A 24,662-nucleotide genomic window follows, 5' to 3' on the forward strand; every position below is an offset into this window, starting at 1 on the left:
TTTTAGTTAAATACGCACAATTTTATTGATTGAAGAGATTAGGACAAAAACATTAAACCAAATACAGGACAAAGCACCAGAGGCCATAGATCCACCATGCACGTCACCCATCCTTCTCCTACCGGGGTACTTAAAAAATAGGGGGAGAGGGAAGGGAACCACCAAGGTCCTTCTTGACACAGCACCGTCTTCAGAATGTAAAAACCCTCTCTCCTCTCTATCTTCCATTATCAAAATAGAATCCAGGGTAAATCCATGGTTGCCTTGTCTCGTGATTATGAATACGGAAGCTGCCCTCCTGGGGTGGGGGGTGGGGGCTCCAACGAAGCAGGCGTGAAGCATCCAAGAGTCTGCACATACATGCCACGCACTATAATGAAGCACAAATTCAAGTAACATTTACACACTAGAGTCCACGTGACACCTACCCCAAAAACAGGACCATTTCACAAAACATATACAGGCAGTAAAATCCGAACAACTGAGGTACTGGAAACACAAATATTTATGCCAAAGGAGTTCTGTATCATACAGCAATAGAAAAAGCCATAATAATAATAACAATAATAATTAAAAAAAAACATTTTGCCACTCGAGAAATCAAATAAAGCTATCTAGAAAAGCCAAATAATAAAAAAAAGGTTATTTTAGGGACAGAAATACTCCAAACAAGGGAGGGGGGGATTATAAAATGTTAACTACAGCATGTAACATGTTATCCCAAGTCGACCCGTAATTGAAGTACTGGCTTATATTTAATACATCACAATGTGACATTTTCCTTAATAAATAGAGGAGTTCTTGAAAACACAAAGGTGCGTATTGGGATATAGATAACTGTTTGTGTATTTATATCACCCTAGCTTTCAGCTTATTTATCCTTCCCGCTTTTTCTGTCCTAACCAGAGGGCCTTCCAAGCCAAAGGATCATTCTTCGTTAAAGAAAACTAAGTAGCTGCCCTGTATTTTATACATGTGGGACAACCTGCCTGGTTTCACTAGTTTCCTATAAAACAAAGACAAAATGTTTAGTTTTGAGATTAGAACGTCCCCAGGAGCTCACTGCCCTCTTGGGCTTTCCTGGCATGTGAGCCAAGAGGAGAGTTTTTCATCGTTCAAAAGAACAAAGTCAAAAAGGAGCTAGAATTCTCCTTCCGCTTCCCCTTTTAGAGCATGATAATAATGTAATGCATCTGAAAGTTCGACTGCTAATAGCTTCCTGCCACCAGCCAACTGAAATGAAACAGAACCGTCTGTGAATAGTACAGAGTTTTGTCCTGTAGGGAGAAAGCATTCACATGTCATTTCCTAGCCAGGATATTAAATAGTTTATTTGGAAGAAATGTGTTGAAGAGAGAGATTACGAGATACCAACTGAACTTCTCTTTTCTTTTAATTTAGCACCCAGGTTTCCCATCAGTCTGTGTGCACCGAATTATTTTCTAATTATTTTTCAGTAATTGTAGGTGGTTGGCTTGTTTCAAAAACAAACGAACGAAACAAAACAAAACAAAAATCCTCAGCCAATTGTTCCTTCTTCCCTGAATCATAACGAAAGTTAAATGCTAACAGTGCAATGCCAAGATGTGTGTTTGAGGCAGAGTTTCCATTCTATCAAGATCTGCAACTATCTGAACAAAATGAAAAGTGGGGTAGGTGGGAGGGGCCCAACTGGTAAAGGGTTGGGGGAGAGGGAAGGGGAGAGTCTCCCAGGCCACAATCGGGGAAGAGAAGCTTGGGGGGGGGCTCCCACCCAAGAGACCCCAGCCCCTGCCCCGTGACATCTTTCGCCCCAGTGCTACATGTTTAATCAGCAACTTCAAAGTTTTTCTCTTCTGAACCAAGAAACGTACGAGTGCGAGCATCTGTTTGTCTGTCTTGCTGCCCAGCCAGGCCATTGGTGTCCCCAGAAGAACTCCCTTGGTGGGGGCCCTCTCTCACTCCTGGTACCTGCCGAGTCTCCAAGGGCCGTGAGCTCAGTTGAAGAAAGGGTCCAAGTTCTCTTCCATGTTCACATCTGGCACTAGCTGGTCAGACACTTCCTTAGCACCGTATCCCGAATTCGAGACACTAAAATCTGTAGAAAACCAAGGATGGCCCAGGATTTCCTGCGAGGTCAGCCGCTCCGAGGGCTCCCGTCGCAGGATGCTGCGGATGAGGCACTTGGCCTTGGGCGACAGGGTCTCTGGAATGTTGAACTGGCCGCGGCGGATCTTGCTGAAGAGGGAGCTGGGCTCAATGTCATGGAAAGGGTAGCGCCCCACCAACATGGTGTAGAGCATGACGCCCAGGCTCCACACGTCCGCCGCCTTGCCCGAGTAGCTGCCAGTGGTGTTCAAGATCTCTGGGCTGACGTAGGCAGGACAGCCATGCTTGTCGGACAGCGAGTCGTCATCTCCCCGGAGGATGTAGGCATCTTCCAGGCTCTCCAGCTTGACCCGAGTCCTGTAAGGAAGACAAGATGGACGACGTGAGCTCCTAAGGGATGGAAGATGGTCAGCCCATGGAATCCAAAGATTCTTCACTCCCCTCCACCTCCATTCACTCACTCATCATTCACTTGACCAAGATGAACCGGACTCCTTGAGCGTCTTTCAGACACTGTTCCAGAGCTGGACACCCAGGGGGGGGTCACGGGACCTCTGGGGTCTTTTCAGAAAGCTTTCCCATCTACTGGGGAAGTCAACCAAATCTTGACCAACTCAACACACCAGGAACACGACACGACGAAGGAACAAGTGTTAGTCATTCCTCAAAGTCCCACTTTGACATCTGAACTCAGATTCATTTTTATTGCCATGTATTGATTTATTTTTGACAGTATGGAGTTTGAACTCAGGCTCTTACACTTGTCACTTGTTTTGCTTTACATTGCTTTAGTTTTGTTTTTTTTTTAAGATAGGGTTTCGAATTTTTTATGTTACCTTGACAGAGGCTGCAATTACAGATGTGAGCCACCACATCCAGCTTATTTATTGAGAAGGAATCTTTTTTTGTTGTTTTGTTTTTTTTTCTTTTGCCAGTCCTGGGGCTTGCACTCGGGGCCTGGGCACTGTCCCTGGCTTCTTTTCACTCAAGGCTAGCACTCTACCATCTGAGCCACAGCGCCACTTCTGGCTTTTTCTATTTATGTGGTGCTGAGGAATCGAACCCAGGGCTTCATGCATGGAAGGAAAGTACTCTAACACTAAGCTACATTCTCCCAGCCTCTGAGATGGAATCTTGATTAACTTTTTTTGCCCAGGCTGACCTCAAACCTGGATCCTCTAGGTTTCCATCTGCCAAGTCACTGGGATTACAGATGTGAGCCACTGCCCCTTGGCCTTGAACTTAGAGCTAAGCAACCAGGAAACCCACAACATGGTCCAACTCAAACCATTCACCCTGTCCTCAATCTTGCTCCTACAGTCTGAAGATCACCATGATCACTACCAAGAATGTGGATGTCCCTGCATACGCTGGGGAACAGAAGAGGAGGGACTGAACTCTGAGGCTCCCGGCACCATCACCCAGCAAGACCCCATGCTACCACGGGGTAGAATACAAATGAAGTCTGGCTGGATAAAGTCCTTGGGAAATGAGCTGACTTCTTATATTCAGCATACGAAATACACCGTGGAAGAAGCTGAGGACTGAAATGCCGTTAAACTTGAAGGTAACACCGAGGGTTGCCATCAACCATCACGCTAGCTGCTAACTCTCAATCCCGGCACCGCCCGAGGATTCCCGAATTGCCTTCCTTCCACATTGCAGTTCCTGAAATGGATCGCCCAGCCAGAGCATCTCCCCGCACGACTGCTGGCCCTTGGGCCCCACGAACTCAGCCCTCTGTATCCACCACACTCACCAAGGTCTGCTGTCAGGGTCACAAGAGGTGGAGAGATCAGCGGGATACGGACAGCATCCACAAGGCCCTCGGCACTCACAATGTTTTCCCCCTTCAGCTCAGTGGTCCACACCCAGGCCTCCACCCTGCTGAACCCCAAGTGCTTCAGGAGCTTAAGAGTGGGAAAAACACACCAGCCACCGCGCTCCCTAGTCAGAGCTTGGGCCCAAGTCTATCTTCCGCTGTGTGCCCTCCCTCCAGGTGTCACAGCCTTGCGGTGACAGAGTCCAGACTGTGACGAGACACCCAAAGCAACTGGCCAGCCACAGCTGTGGTGGTGAACTGTGACACTGATTCCACGAGCTTGTGGGTAGATGACAGGAACTCCAAAAAGCCAGGAGTGGCTGCTGCTCTGGATTTGTTTCCACTGACACATCTAGGGGATATAGGAGTATGGTTTCTAGGCCAGGCACCATCTCACGCAGCTGTGTGTGTATAGTCCCTAAGCCACTCAACTTCTTCACGTCTCAGCTTTACAGAGGATCCCTGGGAAAGGCAGGCTTTCTTTTATTGTTATTATAAACGATGATGTACAGAGGGGCCACAGTTACATAAATTGGGTAAAGAGTACCTTTCATTTTGGACAGTGTCACCCGGAAGGCCATTTATTTTTGAAGCTTTGATATGCTGACAGATATAGTAGGTATAATTCATCTTAACCATTCGTAAGCACAGCTTACAAATTAGCTCACACACATGACATGAACAAGGCAGTCCTAATGTCCCTGCTAGGCCTAATATCCTGGGATTCTGTAATTCACCACAACAGGTGTTTTCTGCCTCCGGATGCTCACCCATATTCTATTGTAATTGGGAGAGTACACCTTCTCCTCCTGCCCCTGGGTCTAATGCGTTACAAAAATAGGAAGGTCTGCTAATCTGGAATTGAGCTGATTAAAAACAAATCTTTCTTCCTCCTGCTTCCTCTAATCTTGGGTGGCCAGGGGCACTGACCCATCAACCTGGCCAGGTGTCCCAAGAAGAGAGAGAGGGGACTTTGACCCTCAGACCCAAAGGAAGCAAAGGGACTCTGGGCTTTGCTGGGCTGACATGACAGGATCAATGACCCCTTGACCCCTTCTCTGTCTACCTGGCCAATGGTACGTGGAGATGAAGACAGAGAGAGGAATGGAGGGCAGGCTTGCTAAACGATAATACCCAGGATGCCAGCAGGTGAGAAGAAAGTTGCATGGAGTTGCAGGAACTGGAATTGGCCCCTGGTCTGATCAGGGACAAAGCTCGCGCCTCCAGCTCTTTCTGCTCAGGCATGAAGCCTCGTTCCTGTAGATTCCCTCGGGGTTCACAGCTGCAGATTGTGCCGCTCTCCTCTGCACTCAGCCCCACCAGGCAGCAGGGTGCCCTTACACAAAGCGTGACCCCACCTCATTCTAGAGGCTTTGTTTCTGCATCAGATGAGGGGCTCCGAATAGATCCCTTATTGTCCCTCAGCTAGACGTCCCCTCTCTCTAGAGAGGGCTAAGAAGATACGCAGCTACCTAAAGAACTGAAGAATGAAGGAACATCATGATGCCTGTTCTGCGGAAGCTCAGCTGCCCCTGGGCTGATTAACGGGCCCTTTGCCACCATTCCCTGGGAGGCGCCGGGGCAGCCCTGTCTCATGCTGCAGTAGAGCAACCACAGGGACCAGGCCAGCTCAGAGAGCCACGCGCACGCTCAAGTCAGCCCAGAGCTCAAGTTCTGGCTTTGGAAGTTACCAGCGTCCCGGATCATCAACATGCCTGGCTCGGGCCAGGGGCTTACGTGTGTATTCTCTTTCAATGTGGAAGATTCTACGACAAGTACAGGAGTCCATGTGTGGACCAGGAGCCTAAGGCCCGCAGAGGTAAGGCGGCAAGCTGAGAGCGTGGGCACGGCTGACCAGGGCTGGCTGCCCCAGAGCCTGCGCGTGCGTGAGATGGAGCACAGGATACCCGGGACCTTCGGTGGATGAGAATCCTTCCAATGGAGCAGCAGCTGCTCAGGCTGGCTGGAGAGAACCCGGCTTGGGGCAGGACCCAGTTCTACACTTCCCAGCATTCCACGCGGCTCAGGGGAAAGGGAGAAAGAACCCAGGGAAAGGATAAAGAGGAAGTGCAGTGCTCACAGGCTTTCTTCTGACCTGGCCTCCTGCACCTGTTCACGTCACTCAAGAGGCAGGGCTCTGGGTTCTGTCTTGAATCATTGGCCTTCCAGGACGCAAAGCACGTGGAGGAGCGGAGAAGTCAGCCACGCAGCTGGGTGTCCGACCCGAGGGCCTGAAGATTTGCTGTGCAACTGCAGGGCAGCTGCTTTAGAGTTCTGGACACCCTCCCTTTTGGACTGGACTGCCAGATTCCTTCCTAAGGCACGCACGGGGGGGGGGGGGGGAGGGGACTTGAGGGGCAGGAAGTGATACAGGTAGAAAAAGGAACGGAAATGCACGGACAGTCTTATAATGTAACTCTTTTTTTCAGTCCTCCAAAACAATCTGGGGCGCATGCATTTCCCAGGCAAAGGAGTCTCCTTCCATGAAAACCCAGGGGATCGTCTGTGGTCCGAGTCATTCAAGTGTCCCACTAATCATTCACGCATGTGAAATACAATCACGGCATATTTACCCCTCGAGCTGCTCTTGGGACGGTGGGGATACAGCTCAAGACAAGCAAGGTGCCCCCTCATCCTCTTGCTCTTGTGAGGATCAGATGAAATAAGGCCAGATACGATCATGGTGAGGGCCCAGTAGAAAGTGAGAAAATTACACCCATCTCACTATAAAAAATGAGGCTCCATCCCTCAACCCCAACAGTAGAGGCTGGGGACGGGGGCGGGGCAGAGGAGGCTACATCAAGTGCAATGAGAGGCCCAGGCACGGGGAAGTAGAAGTGGTTTGGGACCTTGCCCCCATCTGGGACACACACCCCACTACTACCTCCCCGACCCTGAGATGTTCTTTCCTGGCTGTGTGCCCAGCTCAGCCCTGCATCTCATCTTGTCCCAACTGAGCTCATCAGGATGTGCTTTGCGGACGAGAGATGGAGAAGAAAGATAGATACCCCAGAGTGACCTGAACAGAGAGAGGGAGCGATTAAGGTGCTGGAACGGCTGTCAATGGCAGGCACGGCATCTCTGCACGAGGGAGGCTGGAGCCCAGGGCAGGCGGTTTGGCCGGAGAAGCCACATCCCTGTGTATCTTTTGCAGTCTGTCCCTGGCACAGGAGAGGAACAGCCTGCCTTGCTTTCGACCTGCTGAATGAACACAGTTCCCACGTGGGCAGTCCGTGTTCTCCATGCTGGCAGCCCGGTGCCAGGTCTCTGTCGCCGGATCTCGCCACCAGGTAAAGACGCCAGGACCAGCAGATGTTGACCATCTCCAGGCTCCTTCGGAGCAGCAGGAGGTACCCACATAGTCCCCCCACCCCCACCCCCGGTTCCCTCCACCCAACCCTAGCACAGCCTCCGGAGCTCCCACAACCACGACATCCAACCAGCAGTTGCAACCGCTGTCTCTCATGGCTGTTCTGCTCCCACAAAACAAGAAGGAATAGTTACAGGGCATAAACACAGCCCTTCCTGCTTCCAAATTCCCGACTTTAACATTCTCTTTCATTCTTAAGCGGTCACAAGAAAACACTTCCTATAGGGTATCCTGATGATCACAGTCAACATTCTCCTCTTTAGGAAAAAAAAAAAATCTCTTAACAATAGCAGCATCAATAACTATGTATTAAGAAATTTCGGGATGCTTGGTGTTCTTACAGCCTACTTTCATTCTCCCCGTCTCATAACAAAAGTGAAAGACAAGGATGAATATATAAACATAATCCCTAACATATTCGGAAACCAGTGTCCAGACAGTTAACATCCTAAGCTCACTGAAAATACTGGGAGCAAAATCGCTGTCGGAATTCTTCTTACCCCACAGGGTCTTCTCCAAATATATCCTAGCCCCAGAAATACTTCATGGTCAGAAAAAGGCCTTCAAAGGGTGGGGTCTAAGTAGACGAGGATATGATCTACCATATACATAGGTTTCTGGGGCCTTCCCACATACTGGAAAAAGAAATCGAGCCACAGAAGGCAGATGTGACCGGCCCATGGCTACTTTGCAAGTGAGGGCCAAGCTGCGAAACGATTCTAGGTTTTTACCTCCAATCCCAGCGCGCCATCCACAGTAGCAAAAATAGCACACCCACCACACACGAGGCTTTCAAACCTTTCCGTATTACCCCAGGCTCTTGGCAGGAAGAAAGGAGAAGAGGGTGGGCCAGGGTAGGGCTGAGCTGGGAGTTCAGCCAGACAAAGTGGGCAGGGCAGGGCAGGGACAGGGAAGGGACGGGAAGTACGGCAGCCTGAGGTCATTGAAGGCTGGCCAGGACTGACATCCAGGCAGGCTAAGGGTCAAGGGCAAAGGCAAATCACAGCCAGGTGTGGCCTTGCTCTGGTCTGTTCCTGGAAATGTGCCCTCAGTGGCCAGGCAAGCTAAGCAGACACAAGACCCACTAAGGCAAGTGCTAGAGGGCACCTGGGATAAGAAATATCCATGCCACCAAACAGACCCACAACCTCCCCACTGGGACCAGATAGGCCATGAATGTACACCAGTCACATCATCCCCAACTTGATCCTCAGTTTGATGGGGGTGTTGATCTCAACAGGCACCTGTGAGAGCCACCTCTTCTCCAGACCCTGTGTATTTCAAGGGAGCTGGGAGACAGATTTCAGTGGAGAACACACTGAAGGGTAGAGGGAGACAGGTCTAAGGAGGGGGAGGCCAGATGCTGTCTGGTTCTACATGGCAGAGCAGACCCTCAGCCACACACAGCCTGGGAGGCTGGTTTGATGTACAAGACCAGTGCAGAGACACCCCCCCCCCCCCCAGTAACTTAGAAAATGAACGCTTTGCCAGGAAACAGCACAATTGGGATGAAAAATCCAAGCTGGGTCCAACACACAGGTATTTTCTGCAGGACCATCTGCCCAGAGACAATGAAGCTCCTGCATTGTGGATGCACCTGACACACAAAGGCCACTGGTCCGAGAGGTGAAGCCACCCCACTCCCCAGGAAGACCCCCCCGTGCAAGAGCAATCTGTAGACTGCAGAGATTCTTGACTCCTGTTGCCATGGAAACGGATGGGGAAACCCAAGCAAGGAGGCAATATCATCTGTGCCCATCGTAATCTTCATCAACATTCCACTCACCACCTGCTCCCCGTGCCTGCAAGTGGCTCCCCGAGGATCCCTCCTCCCCAGATCTGTTGACTGGCCTCTCGGAAAAGCGTTGTTACGTTCAGTCCTGGGGCGGAGTAACTCACAGGTGCTGCTGTTCACTACTCAGCCTGATATGGGGTTCAGAAAGCCCCTCTTCAGGCCCCAGTGCTGGGTGATGGCCGGCCTCCCAGGGTGCCTGCCATGAGCATACATGGATCTGAACATTACCCGGGGGGTCAGACCAGACCACCGGAAACCTCGAGGTGGGGCTCGCCCATGGGCTCAGACACATGCCGAGCAAGCCAGGAGCCAGAACACCTGGTGAGCTCTTGGCTGTGCCATTGCCATGTCTGGGACCCCGAGTCAGGCCCTTCCTTCCTGTCCTGGTGGATTTTTTCCTAAAGCTTTTGACTCTCTCACTCATCATGCCATCCGAAGGGTCTCAACGACCCAGTGCTGGAATCAAATCCACTTGTGTCACCCCTGTTCTATCCTTCACACATATTTATTCCCAGAATCACCTGTTTAACCGGTCGCCATTCTCCCGACAAAACCCATCAGTGGCTCCTCCTGGGCTTCAGGTCAAGTTCAAAGTCAGGATGTTTTTCTTGTAGGCTTCACTGCTCCTTCTCAGCACTTACTTCCTTCCTGTCCCCTGGCTTTGTTCACCTTGGTGTCTCCTTCCTGCCTGCCTCTTGGCTTTGCTCGCCTTTTGGGCCCTTCCCTTCTATGGACTGACCAAGGCCATGGACAGGTGCCCAAAACCCACACCAGGCGTGGTCACTCGCCCCGGCCTCCTCTCTACTGCTGGATTGTAACATGACTATCTGCCACCTCATCCAGCCCACTGGCAAGAACTTTCCAACATCGATCACAGCTACCAAGATGGAGGAAGTATTTAGCAAGTGTCTGCAAGACAGCATGACTCCCACCTCAGGCCTCAGACCTCTTCCATTCATCTGGGGTCAGGGGCATCTTGGCCCAACTCTGCAGAAGACAGGCAGTACACACAAAATGTTCACACAGGCTGCTCTCTGTTCTATCACTTAGAGAAACCTCTACGTGCTGGAGAAAGAACCCGGACAATGTGTTTACGCTCACTGCTTCCAAATCCAACAAATCGAAGCCTTTTTCTCTGTAATATTTATGAGAGGCTATGTATTCAGACATGTGTTTTTTTATCAACTGTCACTCATTCACTAAGTACCTGAAACACCAAGACCGTGTAAGGTGTGGGGTTCTAGAAAGACAAACGGAATCCACCCTACAGTTCCATGGAAGAAACAAAATCCATTACGTAAGAGGAAGTAAAAGGGCACAAGAGGGCTGCCCAGGGGATGGGTTCACTGGTGGCCCTGTGCTTGTAGGTTGTAACTGCTCGGAAAATGACAAGGACCCTATTCTTACAAAGTTCGGGGAGCCAGCCCTCTTGATACATACTCCTTGTTGTTAACAGCATGGGAAAATGTCTTCTGAGATATGAGCCCCAGAGATATTTTACCTAGTATCTACCTGCAGATTTGTACCGGAAGCCCACCTAGTGTTTGAGAGCCATCTTGGATACAAAGCCCAGGTCTGCCACTAATTCCTTGTTAAAACTCTGTACCTCAATTTCTTCATCGATAAGCCAGTAGTAACAAGGATCTCTTCCTTACTCACTGGGTTTAAAGCAAATAACTTGAGAGTTACTAAAGGGAAGTTAATTGGATAATGCAAAGCATGTAGTCAGCTGTGTGTGGTGGTAGGCCTAGGTAGTACTTCCTTGATATGGGGGGTAGCGGCTGTGAGAGCCATTTCTGTCTCATTTAGCATGCAGTCTCTACCATCTCATAGTGCCTGTACATAACAGGTGCTAGAAAAACATTCCCTGCATGAATAAATATGAGCCTATGGATTGTTAGGTTAGGAGGCTCAAATCTAGCAGGCAATGCTGAAAGCAGTCATGGAAACTTTGTTTTCAGGACCCGAAAGGCAGTAGGCACAGTAGTGGGAAATTCACATAGGTATTTTTTCTAATTATTTTCAGAGAAGAAGGCTGAGATCACACATATACACAGGGGAATCAAAATCCTTACCATTGTGCCCTGTCGGTTTGCCTAGACCCCCAGACAAGCAAGCCATCAAGTAATTGACAAGTGGTAAACAGTCCAGCCAGAAATCCTACTCAAGGTTACCCATAATTTCACACATTTTTAATCAAGGAACCTTGGAGAAGACTGGCTTTCTCTAGCAGTGATTAGCAAAGCCCTTCCTTAAAAAAAAAAAAAAAAGTATAGATGCATTTACACTCCTAAAACAAAGTCTTAAGTCAATGTCACTTCTGTATAAGTCATTTCGTCAAAATGGCAGTGATGGGTTAATTTCTCACTTGATGAGCAACTTTGAAAATAGCTCTTTGCAAAGGTGTCTCCATGGGGATTCCTAAGTTTTCTGGGCTCCAATTCCAGGCAACGACCTACATTTGAATGATCTCTATTTATCCCTGCCTCTCCCATCCTGCCATGAGCATCCAACCACCGCTGCTCCTGCCCAAAAAAGGGAATCTTCATCAATTCAACAAATGGCAATGCCCATCGTGTTTGAGGCACAGTGAATGAGAGCCAGCCTCGGTCCCCAGGAAGCTCCCAGGCCGGCAGAGGATAGGGACGGGCCAACAACGTACACGAAGACTCGCAGAACAGCAGAACAGATACCACTCAGCAAGGCTGCACGAAGTAGGGGGACCCTTACTCAGCCCCAGAAGCATGGAGGGAGCTAACTGTGACCAACAACTGGCACAGCCGCAAGCACATACATCTTGAAAAAGAAATAGGTACGGCTATGAATGAAAGGAAAGCCGAGTCCGATACCTGCGGCTCCTATACCAGCTATTGGCACTGTGGTGGATACTGCAGCCTCAATGGAGGCAGGGGTAATCTGAAGATCTAAAGACAGAGACAGACCAAAGGGAAGCCTTGACATCTATGGGAGTGGAGGGGCAGACCTCCCCACACAACGCGGAGGGAGTCACAGGAGGCCCCTGAGTCCCTGCCCTTGGTTCTCAGCTCCTACTTTGCAGAAGCAGGGACAGACTTGGCAGAGGAAATGAAACCTGCCTCCTTGGTAAAGAGATAAGAATCGTTTAGCCCAAGAAGAAACATGAAAAGAGGCAAATGTTTCTCAGTCCTCGCGAGGCATTTATTTCTGTGCCTAAAATGTCCACGATGAGCTAGCACGAAGGGGGTAAGTGAGGCCTGAGGGTAGCAAGGCCTTGTACCCAGGCAAGAAAAGCTGCTGGGGCCAAACTAAGTAGGATTTGCTATAGGAAAGAAGTTCCGATGCCTTCCTCAGGCAGCCCAAGTGTGCCACCAGCATTAGAGACGGGAGAGGCAAGGCATGGAAGACGTTAAGGTCAGGGAGCTACCACCTCCCGAGGTTGATCATAGGCCAAGCATTGAATTTACTGGTGTGGATACCTTTCATTTCACGAAGAAGTTCTTCTTGTTATTTTCACTTCAGATAAGGCATTCTGGGCATGGAGGTTAGGAAACCCGCCAAAGGTTAAATTTCCTAACAAATGCAAGAGCAGGGATTGGAATTCAGGTAGCAAATTCGACTCTATGCAAAGTAATGGGCTCTTCTTCCAACCCCAGGCCTTCTCTAAAGGCCTAAACTAAAACGCAGCCCTCCGTCAGCTGACAGAGCAGACAACACCCTTTGGGGATGTAGGCACGCTTTCTGCCTTTTGTCAGATTCAGGGTCCCAGTTTGCAGGCGAGCCCCACTGGTCCTCGCAGATGTGCTTCAGGAACTTCGAGGGCATAGGCTGGGCCAAGGGCACAGTGGTAGTTGAGGCGTCACTTCCCCAGCTGCTGCTACTCAGTGCTGGTGAGTCCTGAGGTTTTCCCTCTTATACAGTCAGCCAAAGAAGAGAAGGGAGGCTCTTCCCTGTAGGAACATCCCCGGGGCCTGAAGAGGAAAGAGCAGCACAAAGTCCACAAGACCACGGCTGATTCAGGCCATCTTCCCTTGCACACATCTGGTCGACCTTCCAGTCTTTCTGAGTCTCAGGCTCCACATCAGATGCACTTGACCTGAATGTTACCCTTTCTTGCATTGACTTAATGATTATCATCAAAGAAAGGCGGATGTGGCCTGAATCTGATCCCCTCAGTACCAGGACACTACCCTTCACAGAAAAGGCTACCAAAAAAAAAAAAAAAAAAAAAAAGAGATTTCATTCCTCACAAACCCTACAAGTCTTGGGCAATGCTCACCCAAACTGAAACTGCTTTGTGTATGACTTCAGGCCCAGTTGCCTCTTAAGGATGCCCAGCTTTGCACTTGAATCACAGAATCATCTCCATTCACACTCACAACCACCTTGGATAAATGTTATGAATAAATTCTGCCTTGAAAAACTGCAGCTCAGAAACATTAAATGACACATCCAAGCAGGTAGCTAATGAATAGTAGAATGAGAGAATCTGAATCCTGACCCTAAGTCAAAGTTGTTTGTTTTTGTTTTTGTTTTAAGTAGAATATGGCTTTTGCTAGCTCAACACAACAGACGGTACACTGCCACTGTGTCTAAACATGACATGGAGTGTCATCTGCATATAATATTTGCAAAGCTACCCAGGAAACCAAACTTAGGGTGCTGACAGTTCCACCAAGAGCGTCCTCCTGGAGGCCCCTCCATGCTGTCACAGATGGTGGGCAATCTACCGCCTAGGCACGTGGAGTCGGCATTTAGGCAGATCTTGTCCTGCACCGTGTAGGGCCCCAGTCACTTCTGCCCTGCAATTCTTTTCCACTCTACCCATCACCCTCCAGATCCAGGGGGAACAAAAAGCACACTACCAACCAAGATAAAGAAGACCGACGTACAGGGGGCATTTCAAGCTCAGTGAAGCAGGATTGCCAAGTGGCTTCAATGCGCTCTTCACAGAGCCCATGGAAAAAGGATTAGAAAGCAGGCGCAAGTTTTCAGGTTTCAGAATTCATTCAGATTTACATCACTGTTTTCCATACTTCGGATGTCAGGAGAGAAAGAAGCCTGAAATCTCCTAAATATGTCCCAATGAACATGAGAGCTGATTGCTCCCAGCAGCCTGGGGACTTCTGCTCTGTGGCTTCCTGCTCTGCTCCCTCCGGAAGACCTGGCCACTTGTGATGTGCAGGCCAATACAAAGGCCCAACAGTGGACTTTGCTGCGGACCTCCACATAGCCAGGAGGCAGAGAGGGTGAGTTGTGTTCTGTGTGACAGACCAGAAGTTTCCCATTCTAGGCTAAAGAGTAACACACAACAAGAAAACTGGCTACTGGACGTTAGCTGCCTTTCACAAAAAGCTGTGACTTAAGAAAAGTTGTTGTAAGTTACAAGGAACCCATCTCGATTGCCCTTGAACACAGACGTGACCAGTCCACACAGACCTCAGCCTTAGGCGAGGCACAGAGAAACCCCCAGTCTGGGAGCAGGAGGGGCTGGCTGTTCTCTGTGGATGGCGGTGTGGGCAAGCAAGGCCTCTGAATCCTCGCCCACTACTCAGACGGGTCTCCTTCATTCTCTCTGATGGATGGCTCCATGGGGCTCTCAGAGAAGCCACCAGGCTGTTCATGCGGCCCCACTGATGATAGCCAGCCTCCCTCACACTCCCTTCTGTCCTTTTCATAGGGTGGCAAACTCTCCTGTAAAGTAAAAGGGATTGAAAAGGCTTTCGTGTGTCTGCTCCAGTGGGCCGCTCTGCTTTCACAGTGGCCTCTGACCTTCCCTTCCAGTTTCCTTTGGAGAGGGTGGTAACTTGTCACAGGACACATATGACCGCACACCTCTAGGAAACCTCAGTTCTTATTTTGAGAGCTTCTTACACCTGGCGATTTCTGCCCTGGGTTCTGGGGACCAAGGACTTTGGCTTTTGCCATCTTTCATGCTATGCATTCTTAGGCGTCTTCTCAGAAAAGGGAAGCGAGGTCTGGCAGAAAAAAGCCCCATGACAGGGACCTGGAGTCTAACTGGTCGCCTTCACTGCCTGCACTGAGGCAGGCACGCTCCATCATGGCTGGCAGGCAGACAAGATGGCTGAAGCATGGGATCTCCGGGATCCACTCCTGCCCGATGTTTCACGATGACAGGACGTCCACACTGCTCTCAGTCACTCTCCAATTACACATTCGTGAAGGAGTGCTATCTCCAGACGTGCCACCCCAGAGCTCAATGATGCTCCTCTTTCTGACAATGCTTTACATAGGCAGGTCCCCGTGAGAGAAAGACTGGGTATTCTGGATTCTCCCAGGTGAATGAATTTCACCTGTGAAGATGAGTTTTCAGCGACATAAACTTCTTGACAGCCAAACCGACTTAGCAGGGAATCCCCTATTCATCCCTGGTGTCACGGAGACTGCCCAACCCTGTACTTCACTGCCATTGCTCCTCAAAGACCCACCAGTACCCCTTCCTCTCGTCTCCAAATTTGCAAGAATTAAATGAGCTCAACGATACACTGCATAGTCAAAGGTCAACAAACGTGACCTCCAGTTGATCTTTGTAGGAGATGTGGTTAAATCTCCAAGGAAGACAGAACACAGAGAGACAAGGACTAAGACCTTCTTCCTCTGCAATCTGCTGTAGCGTGATACACATTCATTCATCATCCCAAAGAAGCACAGACCCCAAGGTTACCATTGGAGAAGAACCTGGAGCCAATCTGGACCACAGACGAATGAGGAGGGTGAGGCACAATGCAAGGCTATAAGGTCACAGAGATTCTTTTTTTTTTTTTTTTTTTTTTTTTTTTCTTTTTTTGGCCAGTCCTGGGCCTTGGACTCCGGGCCTGAGCACTGTCCCTGGCTTCTTCCCGCTCAAGGCTAGCACTCTGCCACTTGAGCCACAGCGCCGCTTCTGGCCGTTTTCTGTATATGTGGTGCTGGGGAATCGAACCTAGGGCCTCGTGTATCCGAGGCAGGCACTCTTGCCACTAGGCTATATCACAGAGATTCTTGAAGATAAAATCGAGATAAGGACTTGGGTCTCCAGGCTCCAAAGGCAGAAGCACTTGCTTGAACTGATGAGCAGGAGAGGTGAGTACATTCCCATGCGCTAAGCTCTTGACAGCCTCAATGTAGCACAGTCAAGTGCAGATCATTACCCATGATCCCCCTCTGTGGGTAAAAATAGGGGAAAATGGCCAATATCTGCAGGTCCAAGAAGCCCAGAAGCCTGCTGTATACGCAGCTGGATTGCAAAAACCCATGACATTCTTCCATTTGGGTTAAGTAACAACAGGCCATTTTCCCTTTTTAATCTTCAAATGCTTGCCAGACATTTACATTACTAATTGGTTCAAACCACAAAGATTTCTCTTTTTGTGTCTTTAAAGCAAGCATCACTGGATTTCTATGAGCAATGGATTGAAAAATATCAAGCCACTAAGCGAGGCAGCCAAGGAAGAGGGATACAGAAAGCTCTGCGCAAAAGCTTCATGGCAGACACTAAAAACACCCACAAGAATCCAGGACCTCAAGTAGCTTCCTCATTGATTCTTGGAGCACACTGAGCAATGAGTATAACTTTGTTGCCCCCATCCCTCTAAAACAGCATATTCTTCAAAGGAAACAAGAGGCCCCATGGAGTTCTACTGGCAAAGTCAGACAGAAGAGAAAGCAAGGCCCCAGCAGGGTGTGAAAAAAAAATGAATTAATGGTTAAACCATCATGGAACCCCAGCGTCCGGTGTTAAACCATCAAGGAACGCCAGCGTCCGGCATCTTGTGCAGTTGTTTCCTGAGCTTTCATCCTCCCCTATAAACCCTTTCTGTAGTTGGGAATGGTGGCTCATCTCTGGGATCTGATTTTCTTGGAAGGTAGAGATTAATCATAGTTCCAGGCCAGCCTAGGCACAGAGGTTTGTGAAACTCCACCCCGATGGCCAGGGGCAGTAGCACGCACCTACTATCCAGGCTAGGGGGATGACAGCGAGTCGCAGTGTCATGAGAGCCACACAGGGAAACACAAGGGGGAGGACTATAGTCCGGGCTGGCTGTGGCCTAAACAAGACCCTATTCTGAAAATAACCAATGTGCATGCAGAAGCACGTACACACACACACACACACACACACACACACACACACACACACAAGGTCCAACATTTTTCACTCTTCGAGTCCTAGTCAGAACTAACACCTCCAACCCTCAGTTTTCACACGATCCAATCCTTACCTCTGGTTAGATTCTATAAATACTTCTTGTTTAGAGGGCCGGCCACTATCTAATTCATCTCAACACTCCCAGTCCAGCAAGCTGTGATTCATTCATACATAATATATGGCTAGGAGGCAGCTGTGGAGGGAATGAATAAAGGACAAACACGTGGCTCTAGGCAATGAGAGTTCTGATGGCACAGAAGCTTCAGAATCCTTCCACTCTTGGTATTCAATTTGCCACACCAGTTGCCAGTCACCTTCAGACTTCACATCAAACCACAGCCTATCTGGGCATGGGCCCTTGCACGTGGCACGCGAGCGCCATGCTTACTTGCTTTCCAAGGGCCTCTTGGGTCTGCCGTAGACTCCTGTTGTCCTCCTTGGTATCGTGCCCCTCCGCTGGACAACAGGCAGCCGGCACTGGTCACTACAGCCTTTTCAGGACAGCACCGGACCCGGTGTCTGTCCAGGCGTGAGCCTCACTTACCTCTCCTCATCCTTAAAGATGAATTTCCGCAGCTTGAGGTCTCGCAGCACCAGGCCCCCGTCGTGGCAGTGGGCCACGGCAGAGGCGATCTGGTAGAACAGTCTGGCCGCCTCCTCTTCCCTCAGCTTCTTGCAGGTGCGAACAAAAGAGTGCATATCTCCATAGCTCCGCTCAAAGAACACATAAGCTTTGGTCTCCCCCAGGAGGATTTCGGTGATTTGGTTGATGTTGCTATGGGCAGACAGGCAAAAGCACGGGGCCAGAGATTCCTGGTAGCAGCTGATCTCAAATACCTGGGTTAGGAGAAACAAAACCAGAGTCAAAGGGGCTCCCTACAAACCAAATCACAGGAAGCTGACGGCCAGCACAGGCTTGGGCTTTTCAGATGGTAGAGAGTAGCATTCTGCACTTAGACGAGGAACAAGGAACGTAACAGCCCAGTCTGCTACCAGCTGCACAATATCCAACAAGTGTCTGGACCTCTCTGAGCCACCGAATCCTGTGTAAAACAGACTAATGAAACTTGGCTCGATGCATTCTGGGAGAAAATGAAGGTCCTATGCACAGGAAAGTTGTATTGTTCTTCCCCTCTAGCCTAATTGCCTGCTTATAGAAAAACCAAAGACTACATCAGGTGACAGAGGTAAACATCTGACTTACTTTCAGAAAACATAAAGAAGAAAAATGCACGTTAACAGACATTATAGAACATACCAGAAACTCATCTATTTAAACTTTGCCTAAGGATTCCCTACATTTAATATGTTCATTTTGCAGATGTGGAAACAGAGGCACCGAGAAGCAGCTCTAACTCCTGCCCCCTGGTGGCAGAGCCAGGAACCAGACCGAGTCCCCGGGTCCGCAGGCTGGCTGCTTTCTTCCCTCCACACGTATCTAACTCAATGAAACCGTTATGCAATGATTTCCTATGAATCAGAATTAGCCTGTGAAATGCCACCTCGCTGCTGCTTAAAAAGAAAATGTATCATCAATATCTTTGGAACAAACCTAAGGGAAATGAACAGTACAGAGAGATCCCGAGGTTGGAAAGGGAAAGCTTTCATTCATTGTTAAGATTTGTACGGAACTAGGAATACTAGTGGCTGCAGATGGCTCAGCCCTGTAATCCTGCACTCAGTGCTCTGGAAGCAAGGACAGAAGGAAGGGCCTGTGCTACATAGAGACCCTATCTTACAAAAAGAAAAGAAAAGAAGGAAGGAAGCAAAGGAAATAAAGAGGTGAGGGAGAGGGTACATGAGGCGGTTTGTTAAAGAGCAAAAAGCAAGCACAATAGAAATAAATGCCCGAGTCTGTCTGTCTCGGTCTCTCTTTAATGATAGTGCTGGGGCTTGAACTCGAGGCCTGGGTGCTTTCTCACTTAAAGGCTGGCACACTCCCACTTGAGGCACAGCTAGCTGCACTTGGAGGATAACTGGCACTAACAGTCTCACAGACGTTCCTGCGTGGGCTGGCTTCAGACCTTGATCCTCAACGTAGCCTCCCCGAGTAGCTAGGATTAGAAGCACAAGCAGCAGCTCTCAAACACTGTGCTTCCCAAGTCACTTAGCGTCAGCAAGGTCAGGGAGTGGCTAAGGAGGTGGGGTGGGGGCTTGGAACAGCAAACCTCACTCATCCTGGCTGGGCCACCTATAATCTAGGTGGCCCACGTCATGTTAGTCTGAGATCCCTTTTCCACCTAGGTGCTGTACTTTCCTTTCATCCTGTTCCTACCCAGAGATCTGAAGGAGAGCTGTGTCCATCTCCGCTGACAACTTTCTCAAATGCGTGCACAATACTACATTTCTTTTCAGGGACTCCCCAGTCTTCTGAAGTCACTGAGAGCATTTAAGGGGGGAAAAAAAAATCTGTGAGTCAAACAGGGACAATAAACACCTCAAGGGGGCTGGTGCTAACTGGAGCTGAGGAAGCAAAGTTTAACAGTAAATTGTGAATGAACCATAATGAGGTATCTCAAGAAAGCCTGCAGCTGCTGCCACTACACCCTAGAATTTAAGAATGAATACTTCCACCTCTCCAGAGACCACAAATCACACTGGAGATTGTCAAAGGATGACCTCGCAGCAGTGACCTCAGAGGGCCGCTCAATTAGGAATCTGAAATGCTTGAGTCAACTCTCACACCCAGACTGCAGGCAACAGAACGGGTCAAACCTCAGAAATTTCATAGAGAAATAAACCCTTTGCAATAGCGAATGTCAACCCACTGCATTATATAATAAAGCAGAGCTGTTCTGAAGCGCCAGGCTGCAGGCCCCGTCACGAGGCCTTGCAGCTCTGATTATTTATAAAGTGTTTCCTGTTTCCAGTGGCCTCTACAGAAAAATAAAACAAATAAAAGGTGCCTTTTTTGTTGTTTGGTACATTAAACTTATTATTCTGCTCCACTGCTGAAAAACTGAATAACAGACTTAAAGAAAAAAAAAATCAAATGCATTAATGGATGCCTCAAAATTGCAGACATATGTACGTAGGAACCCCTTGTAGGAGAGACCAAATTCCAAGATGGTGGACAGAAAATGAAAAATAACAGAAGTACTTATATGTTTTTTTCCAAATGGGAAAGAGCCAAACTTTTATTGGTAGCTTTAACAGGCATTTATGGGCTTGGATTGGTTGTTAAACCATCACCTTCAAGTGCAAAATCAAGCCCTAAGCCTGGTTGCCAGCTTCTTTTTTAAATGTTTAATTTGGAGCCTTGGTTATATAATGTGACAGTTCAGATAAGGCAGTCAGATTAAGCCACATTAGTAATGTTTGCAAAAAACAGTGCCCATTCTGCCAAGACAGTAATTATGTCAATCTGCACAGTAGCTCCCTGCGTTTCTAAGAAAAGGATACAGCTAAAGACCCCTAACAGTTCTTTCCTTATTTGCCTTTCCAAAGTAGGCACACGGCGACAATTAAACTGGCTGATTATTTTGTCCAACTGGCCCTTGGAATCTCTCTCTCAGAGGGTCCTCGGCTATCCTTTATACACAGCTCTCTCTAAGAAACAGCATCTTTGCTTTTGGTCTGCTTTTGCAGACTTTCCTTTTTTCCCCTCGGGTCAACACAAAGCTAGGAAACATGAGCCCTGAATTCTAGGACATCAAAAGGATCTTGATTCAATCTGTGGATTTCAGTGAGCCTTGGAAAAGCATGCGAGGAGCCCAACAATTGTAGCCCAGGGCAGTTCACAGAGGCAGCCCTAAGAAAGCTCCAAGTTCCCTAGGAGCGAGGGAGCTAGCTTCCTGGGGTATCACAGCGTTGCTTGAAGCACAGCTTAGCTACATCACCTCTGGCAGAACAGGCAAGAAAACAGAAGCCTCTGTGTCTTAAAGTGATGACCTCTGCCAAGCCGAACAATGATACTGCATTTAATCCACTTGCAGCCACACAGTAATTGGTGAGGGACTGATTCCATCTTTGCAATATCTAAACCGGCAGATTAAGTACAGTTTTAGGCCAGAGAGCAAGTCCGCTAATGCCCCTGGAAGGTCAGCCCGCAGTGAAATATGTCTTGAAGGATCTGAAGGGAGAAAGAAAGAGCACAGGCCAGAGTCATCCCCGATTTTAAACAAAGAAATCACAGCAGGAGGGTCCACCAGAGTCTGGCTGCAGCCTCTTTACTTAAAAAGCATCTCCTGCCTTTGCAAAAGAAAAAAAAAATTAAAATTCTGTGCTGAAGTTGAGCATGAGGAGGGAAGACTCCGAGCTGGGGGGGGGGGGGGAGGAGGAGGAGGGGTGCCGTCTGCTAGGGGAGCAGCAGAGCTGTGGAATTCATTCATTTCAAAGGATGACTCTTCTATTGTGTAACCTTGCAGGACTTCTGAGAATTCAATCCAGCTGAGTTGCCTACTGAATTTTGCTTAACTGGGCATAGTTGCTCTGGGTCTGCAGAACTTGGAAAAGATGTAAATCACCCGAATGGCCAGTACAAGCAAAGAGCAATATTGAAAGAGGCCTCACATTTGCCCTTAAGGTCTCCACCAAACAATCACCAAGCTGACCGGCCATCTCTGCCAACCTGATTATGACAAGGGAACACTCTAGTCGAGTCGGAAAGAAAAACCACTCCACACAAACAGTCTGGTTAAAGGGAAGCGAGTGATGCATTCCGTGGGCCCCAGCTGGACACAGGACCCATTTCCAAAGCGGCAGGCATCCCCCCCCCTACCCCACCCCACCCCTGCCAAAGCAGCCCTCAAACCCAAACTTAACAATGGATTACTGATCCAGAGCCAATTCTGATCAGCACTGCGTTCTACTGGACTCCTTCATTTTATTTGTTGTTGTTGTTTAAATCAACTATTCCCTTATTGATCCCCTGGTCTGGTGCTCAGGCATGAGTCTACACAAAGACACACAGACACAAGCCAGCGGTTCAGGGTCAAAGACAAACAGGGAAGCGGACGTGTCCGTATCAGCGCTGGGGTCCCAGGTGTGGAGGGGAGGGGGTCGGCGTGGAGAGGGCGGTGTGTGTGGGGGAGTATGAGCGGGCAAGAGGATGCGGGTGGGAAGGAAGTGCGCCTGGAAGGCCGGGGGGGGGGGGGTGGAGGGCGCGGAGGGCTGAGTTGCGCCCCATCCCGCTCGCCAGGCTGCCGGAGGAAGCCCGGTCTTTGTGGAGCGGGGCCGGCGCGGGCGCACCTTTGTCTGTGCGGTTTAAGGGGCACCTTAGGAACAAAGCTTCAGCACCTGCCCGCTAGGAACAATGGCTGAGGAAGGGAACCGAGTCACGGTCCTCTTACAAGCGGGGTGGGAAGGGGGGGGGGTCCCCCTAGTCCACACCGGGAGGGGAGGGCGCTCAGACCTAGGGAGGGTGTCCCGGGCAGACCCGGCGATGCGCACGCACGGCACCGGGGCTGCGGGAGCCTCGGGGTGCACGCGTGTCCGCGCCCCGCGCAGTCCCGCCGCCCTCCTCCCCTCCCGGGCTCTCCCCCAAACGCCCCCATTGTCTGCACCGGCCTAAAAAAATAAATAAATAAATAAAACCAAACTTCACAACTAATCCAAGCCGGACAAATAAAACACGGAAGCCCCATGTAACCAGGCCACGCAGAATCCACCGGGTCCCCCCACCCTCGGCCCCCCTCCCCGCGACCCCGCGCGCGTCGGCCCCTTCGGGGAAGACCGGGGTGTGGGGGTGGGGGGGATCTTCCGAAAAGCCCAGATAATAAAGGAAAAGCCAGGACGCCGCGGCCGCCCGTACCTTGCACACCAGCTCCTCTCCGCTGTGCAGATGCACGGCGCGGAAAACGTGGTCCCCCTCCACGGGCTCCAACAATAAGTATTTCCCGATGCAGGAAACGCAATGCGACAAGTTGGGAGTCTCGGGCGGGCTGGGGGAGCCGAGGTTCGGGCTGAAACTCTGGCTGGGCTCGGCGGCGGACCTCACGGAGGACAAGTCTTCGAAATCCTGGGTTTTGTTCCGCGATCTCCCATACCTGGCTATGGCGATGGGGGTGGACCTGTGTATGTTCATGGGTGTGCGATCGCGCCCCGCAGACACACGGGCGGGCGGACGGACGGACGGACGCCGACGCCGGCGGGAGCGCAGACCCCGGAGTCCCCGGCGAGGGCGGCCGGCGGGCACCTCGGAGCCACGGGTTCAGAGAGCGAACGGGAGCGAGAGCGCCGGAGCCCGGGAGGAGGAGGGGAGCGGCGAGGGGCGACCTGGAGGAGGGAGCCTCCCCCTCCCCGCCGAGGAGGTGCGGCGGGCGGGCGGGCGCCCCGCGGGGTCCCGGGCCCGGGCTCCGGCGGCCGGCGGTCCGGTCCTTTTGTTAGCCCCGAGCGGCCGCCGCCGGCGAGGCGCAGGCTCCGCGCGCTCGGCGGCGTGTCCCCGTCCCTCCGGGTCCGACGTGGAGGAGGAGGAGGAGGAGCAGGAGGAAGCCGGGCTGCGGGCGGCTGCAGCCGGGCTCGGGGTTCCGAGCGCAGCCCCGGGCGGGCGGGCGGGCGGGCGGGCTGGCGGAGCCGCAGTCCCGGGCAGAGGAGCCCCGCCGGAGTTGGCCGGGTCTTCGGGAGCGCACGGCGGCGACTCGTTCCCGGCGCGTTGGAAACCGAACAACAACAAAAAAGGAGCTCGGCCCCGGCCCGCCGGCTCGCTGCGCGGCAGCCACGATCTGAAGGCACCCCCTTTTTCTTTTTTTTCTTTCTTTCTTTTTTTTTTTTTTTTTGGTGGAAAGGGTGGGGGGCGTGGAAGGAGGGGGTGCCGGAGAGGGCCGTTACCTACGTTTTAACTGTAGATGGCGTCTGAGGCTTTTCCAAGATCGCCAAAAGCTTGCTCTCTCTCTCTCTCTCTCTAAAAATCAAATTAAACAAACACACAAAAAAAGCGAGATAGCCGGGGAGCATTTAACTTGGAGCGGTGGGCGCCGCCGACTGGAAGAGGGTCCACGGTGCCGGGGGGGGGAGGGGGGGCGGGCGGGGACGCGGGGCCGGCCGGGGCGCAGGTGGGGCGACCCAGCCCCCCCGGGGGGGGCTTGGCCCGCAGCGCCGAGCTCAGCGCCCGCCGGGGCCGTCGCGGCTCGCCGGCGTCCGGGGGGAATCTTCCTGGGAGTGCGGCGGGCGGTGCGCAGCGCTCCGGGTCCCCGGCGCGAGCTTCCCGGGGTGGTGGTGGTGGGGGTGGTGGGGTGTCCCGGGGTCCCGCGGCAGCTGGCAGCCGGGCGCGCGCTCCCCCCGGCCCGGCCACCCGCGAGGCTCCTTCCCCGCGGCGGCCCCGGATCGCGTCCTGGATGGAGGAGTGTGCGGTGCGAGGCGCTCCGGCTCCCCGCGCGCGCGCGCGCAGCCTCGAATGCGTTGGGAGAACACGGACGCCCTCTCTTCTTCTTCTTCTTCTTCTTCTTTAATGATTTGCGAGTGTGTGGCTTCTTCTCCTTCCTTGCCACCCCGAGGTAGGAGAAGACTCTGTATTTAAAAATTA

General features: G+C 50.9%; 1 protein-coding gene across 1 annotated transcript; it reads right to left on the minus strand.

Moving 5' to 3' along the window:
* On the minus strand, positions 1 to 24,662 carry Trib2 (tribbles pseudokinase 2). The gene is made up of 3 exons (XM_048353402.1): positions 22,953 to 24,662; positions 17,745 to 18,037; positions 1 to 2,445 (listed from the first exon to the last, which is right to left on the minus strand). The coding sequence occupies exons 1-3, from the start codon at positions 23,223 to 23,225 to the stop codon at positions 1,977 to 1,979; spliced, it is 1,035 nt and encodes a 344-aa protein (XP_048209359.1). The 5' UTR covers positions 23,226 to 24,662; the 3' UTR covers positions 1 to 1,976.

The sequence above is a fragment of the Perognathus longimembris genome, chromosome 8 (assembly GCF_023159225.1).
Source record: "Perognathus longimembris pacificus isolate PPM17 chromosome 8, ASM2315922v1, whole genome shotgun sequence".
NCBI lineage: Eukaryota > Metazoa > Chordata > Mammalia > Rodentia > Heteromyidae > Perognathus > Perognathus longimembris.

What these genes read in the sequence shown, in the direction of transcription:
- Trib2 (XM_048353402.1), bottom strand. Translation starts at nt 23,225, where the DNA reads ATGAACATACACAGGTCCACCCCCATCGCCATAGCCAGGTATGGGAGA. An exon ending in GAGAGGAGCTGGTGTGCAAG is followed by an intron (nt 18,038 to 22,952) that starts GTACGGGCGGCC and finishes CTCCTAACCCAG; the next exon opens with GTATTTGAGATCAGCTGCTA. An exon ending in ATCTTTAAGGATGAGGAGAG is followed by an intron (nt 2,446 to 17,744) that starts GTAAGTGAGGCT and finishes TCTTCCTTACAG; the next exon opens with GACTCGGGTCAAGCTGGAGA.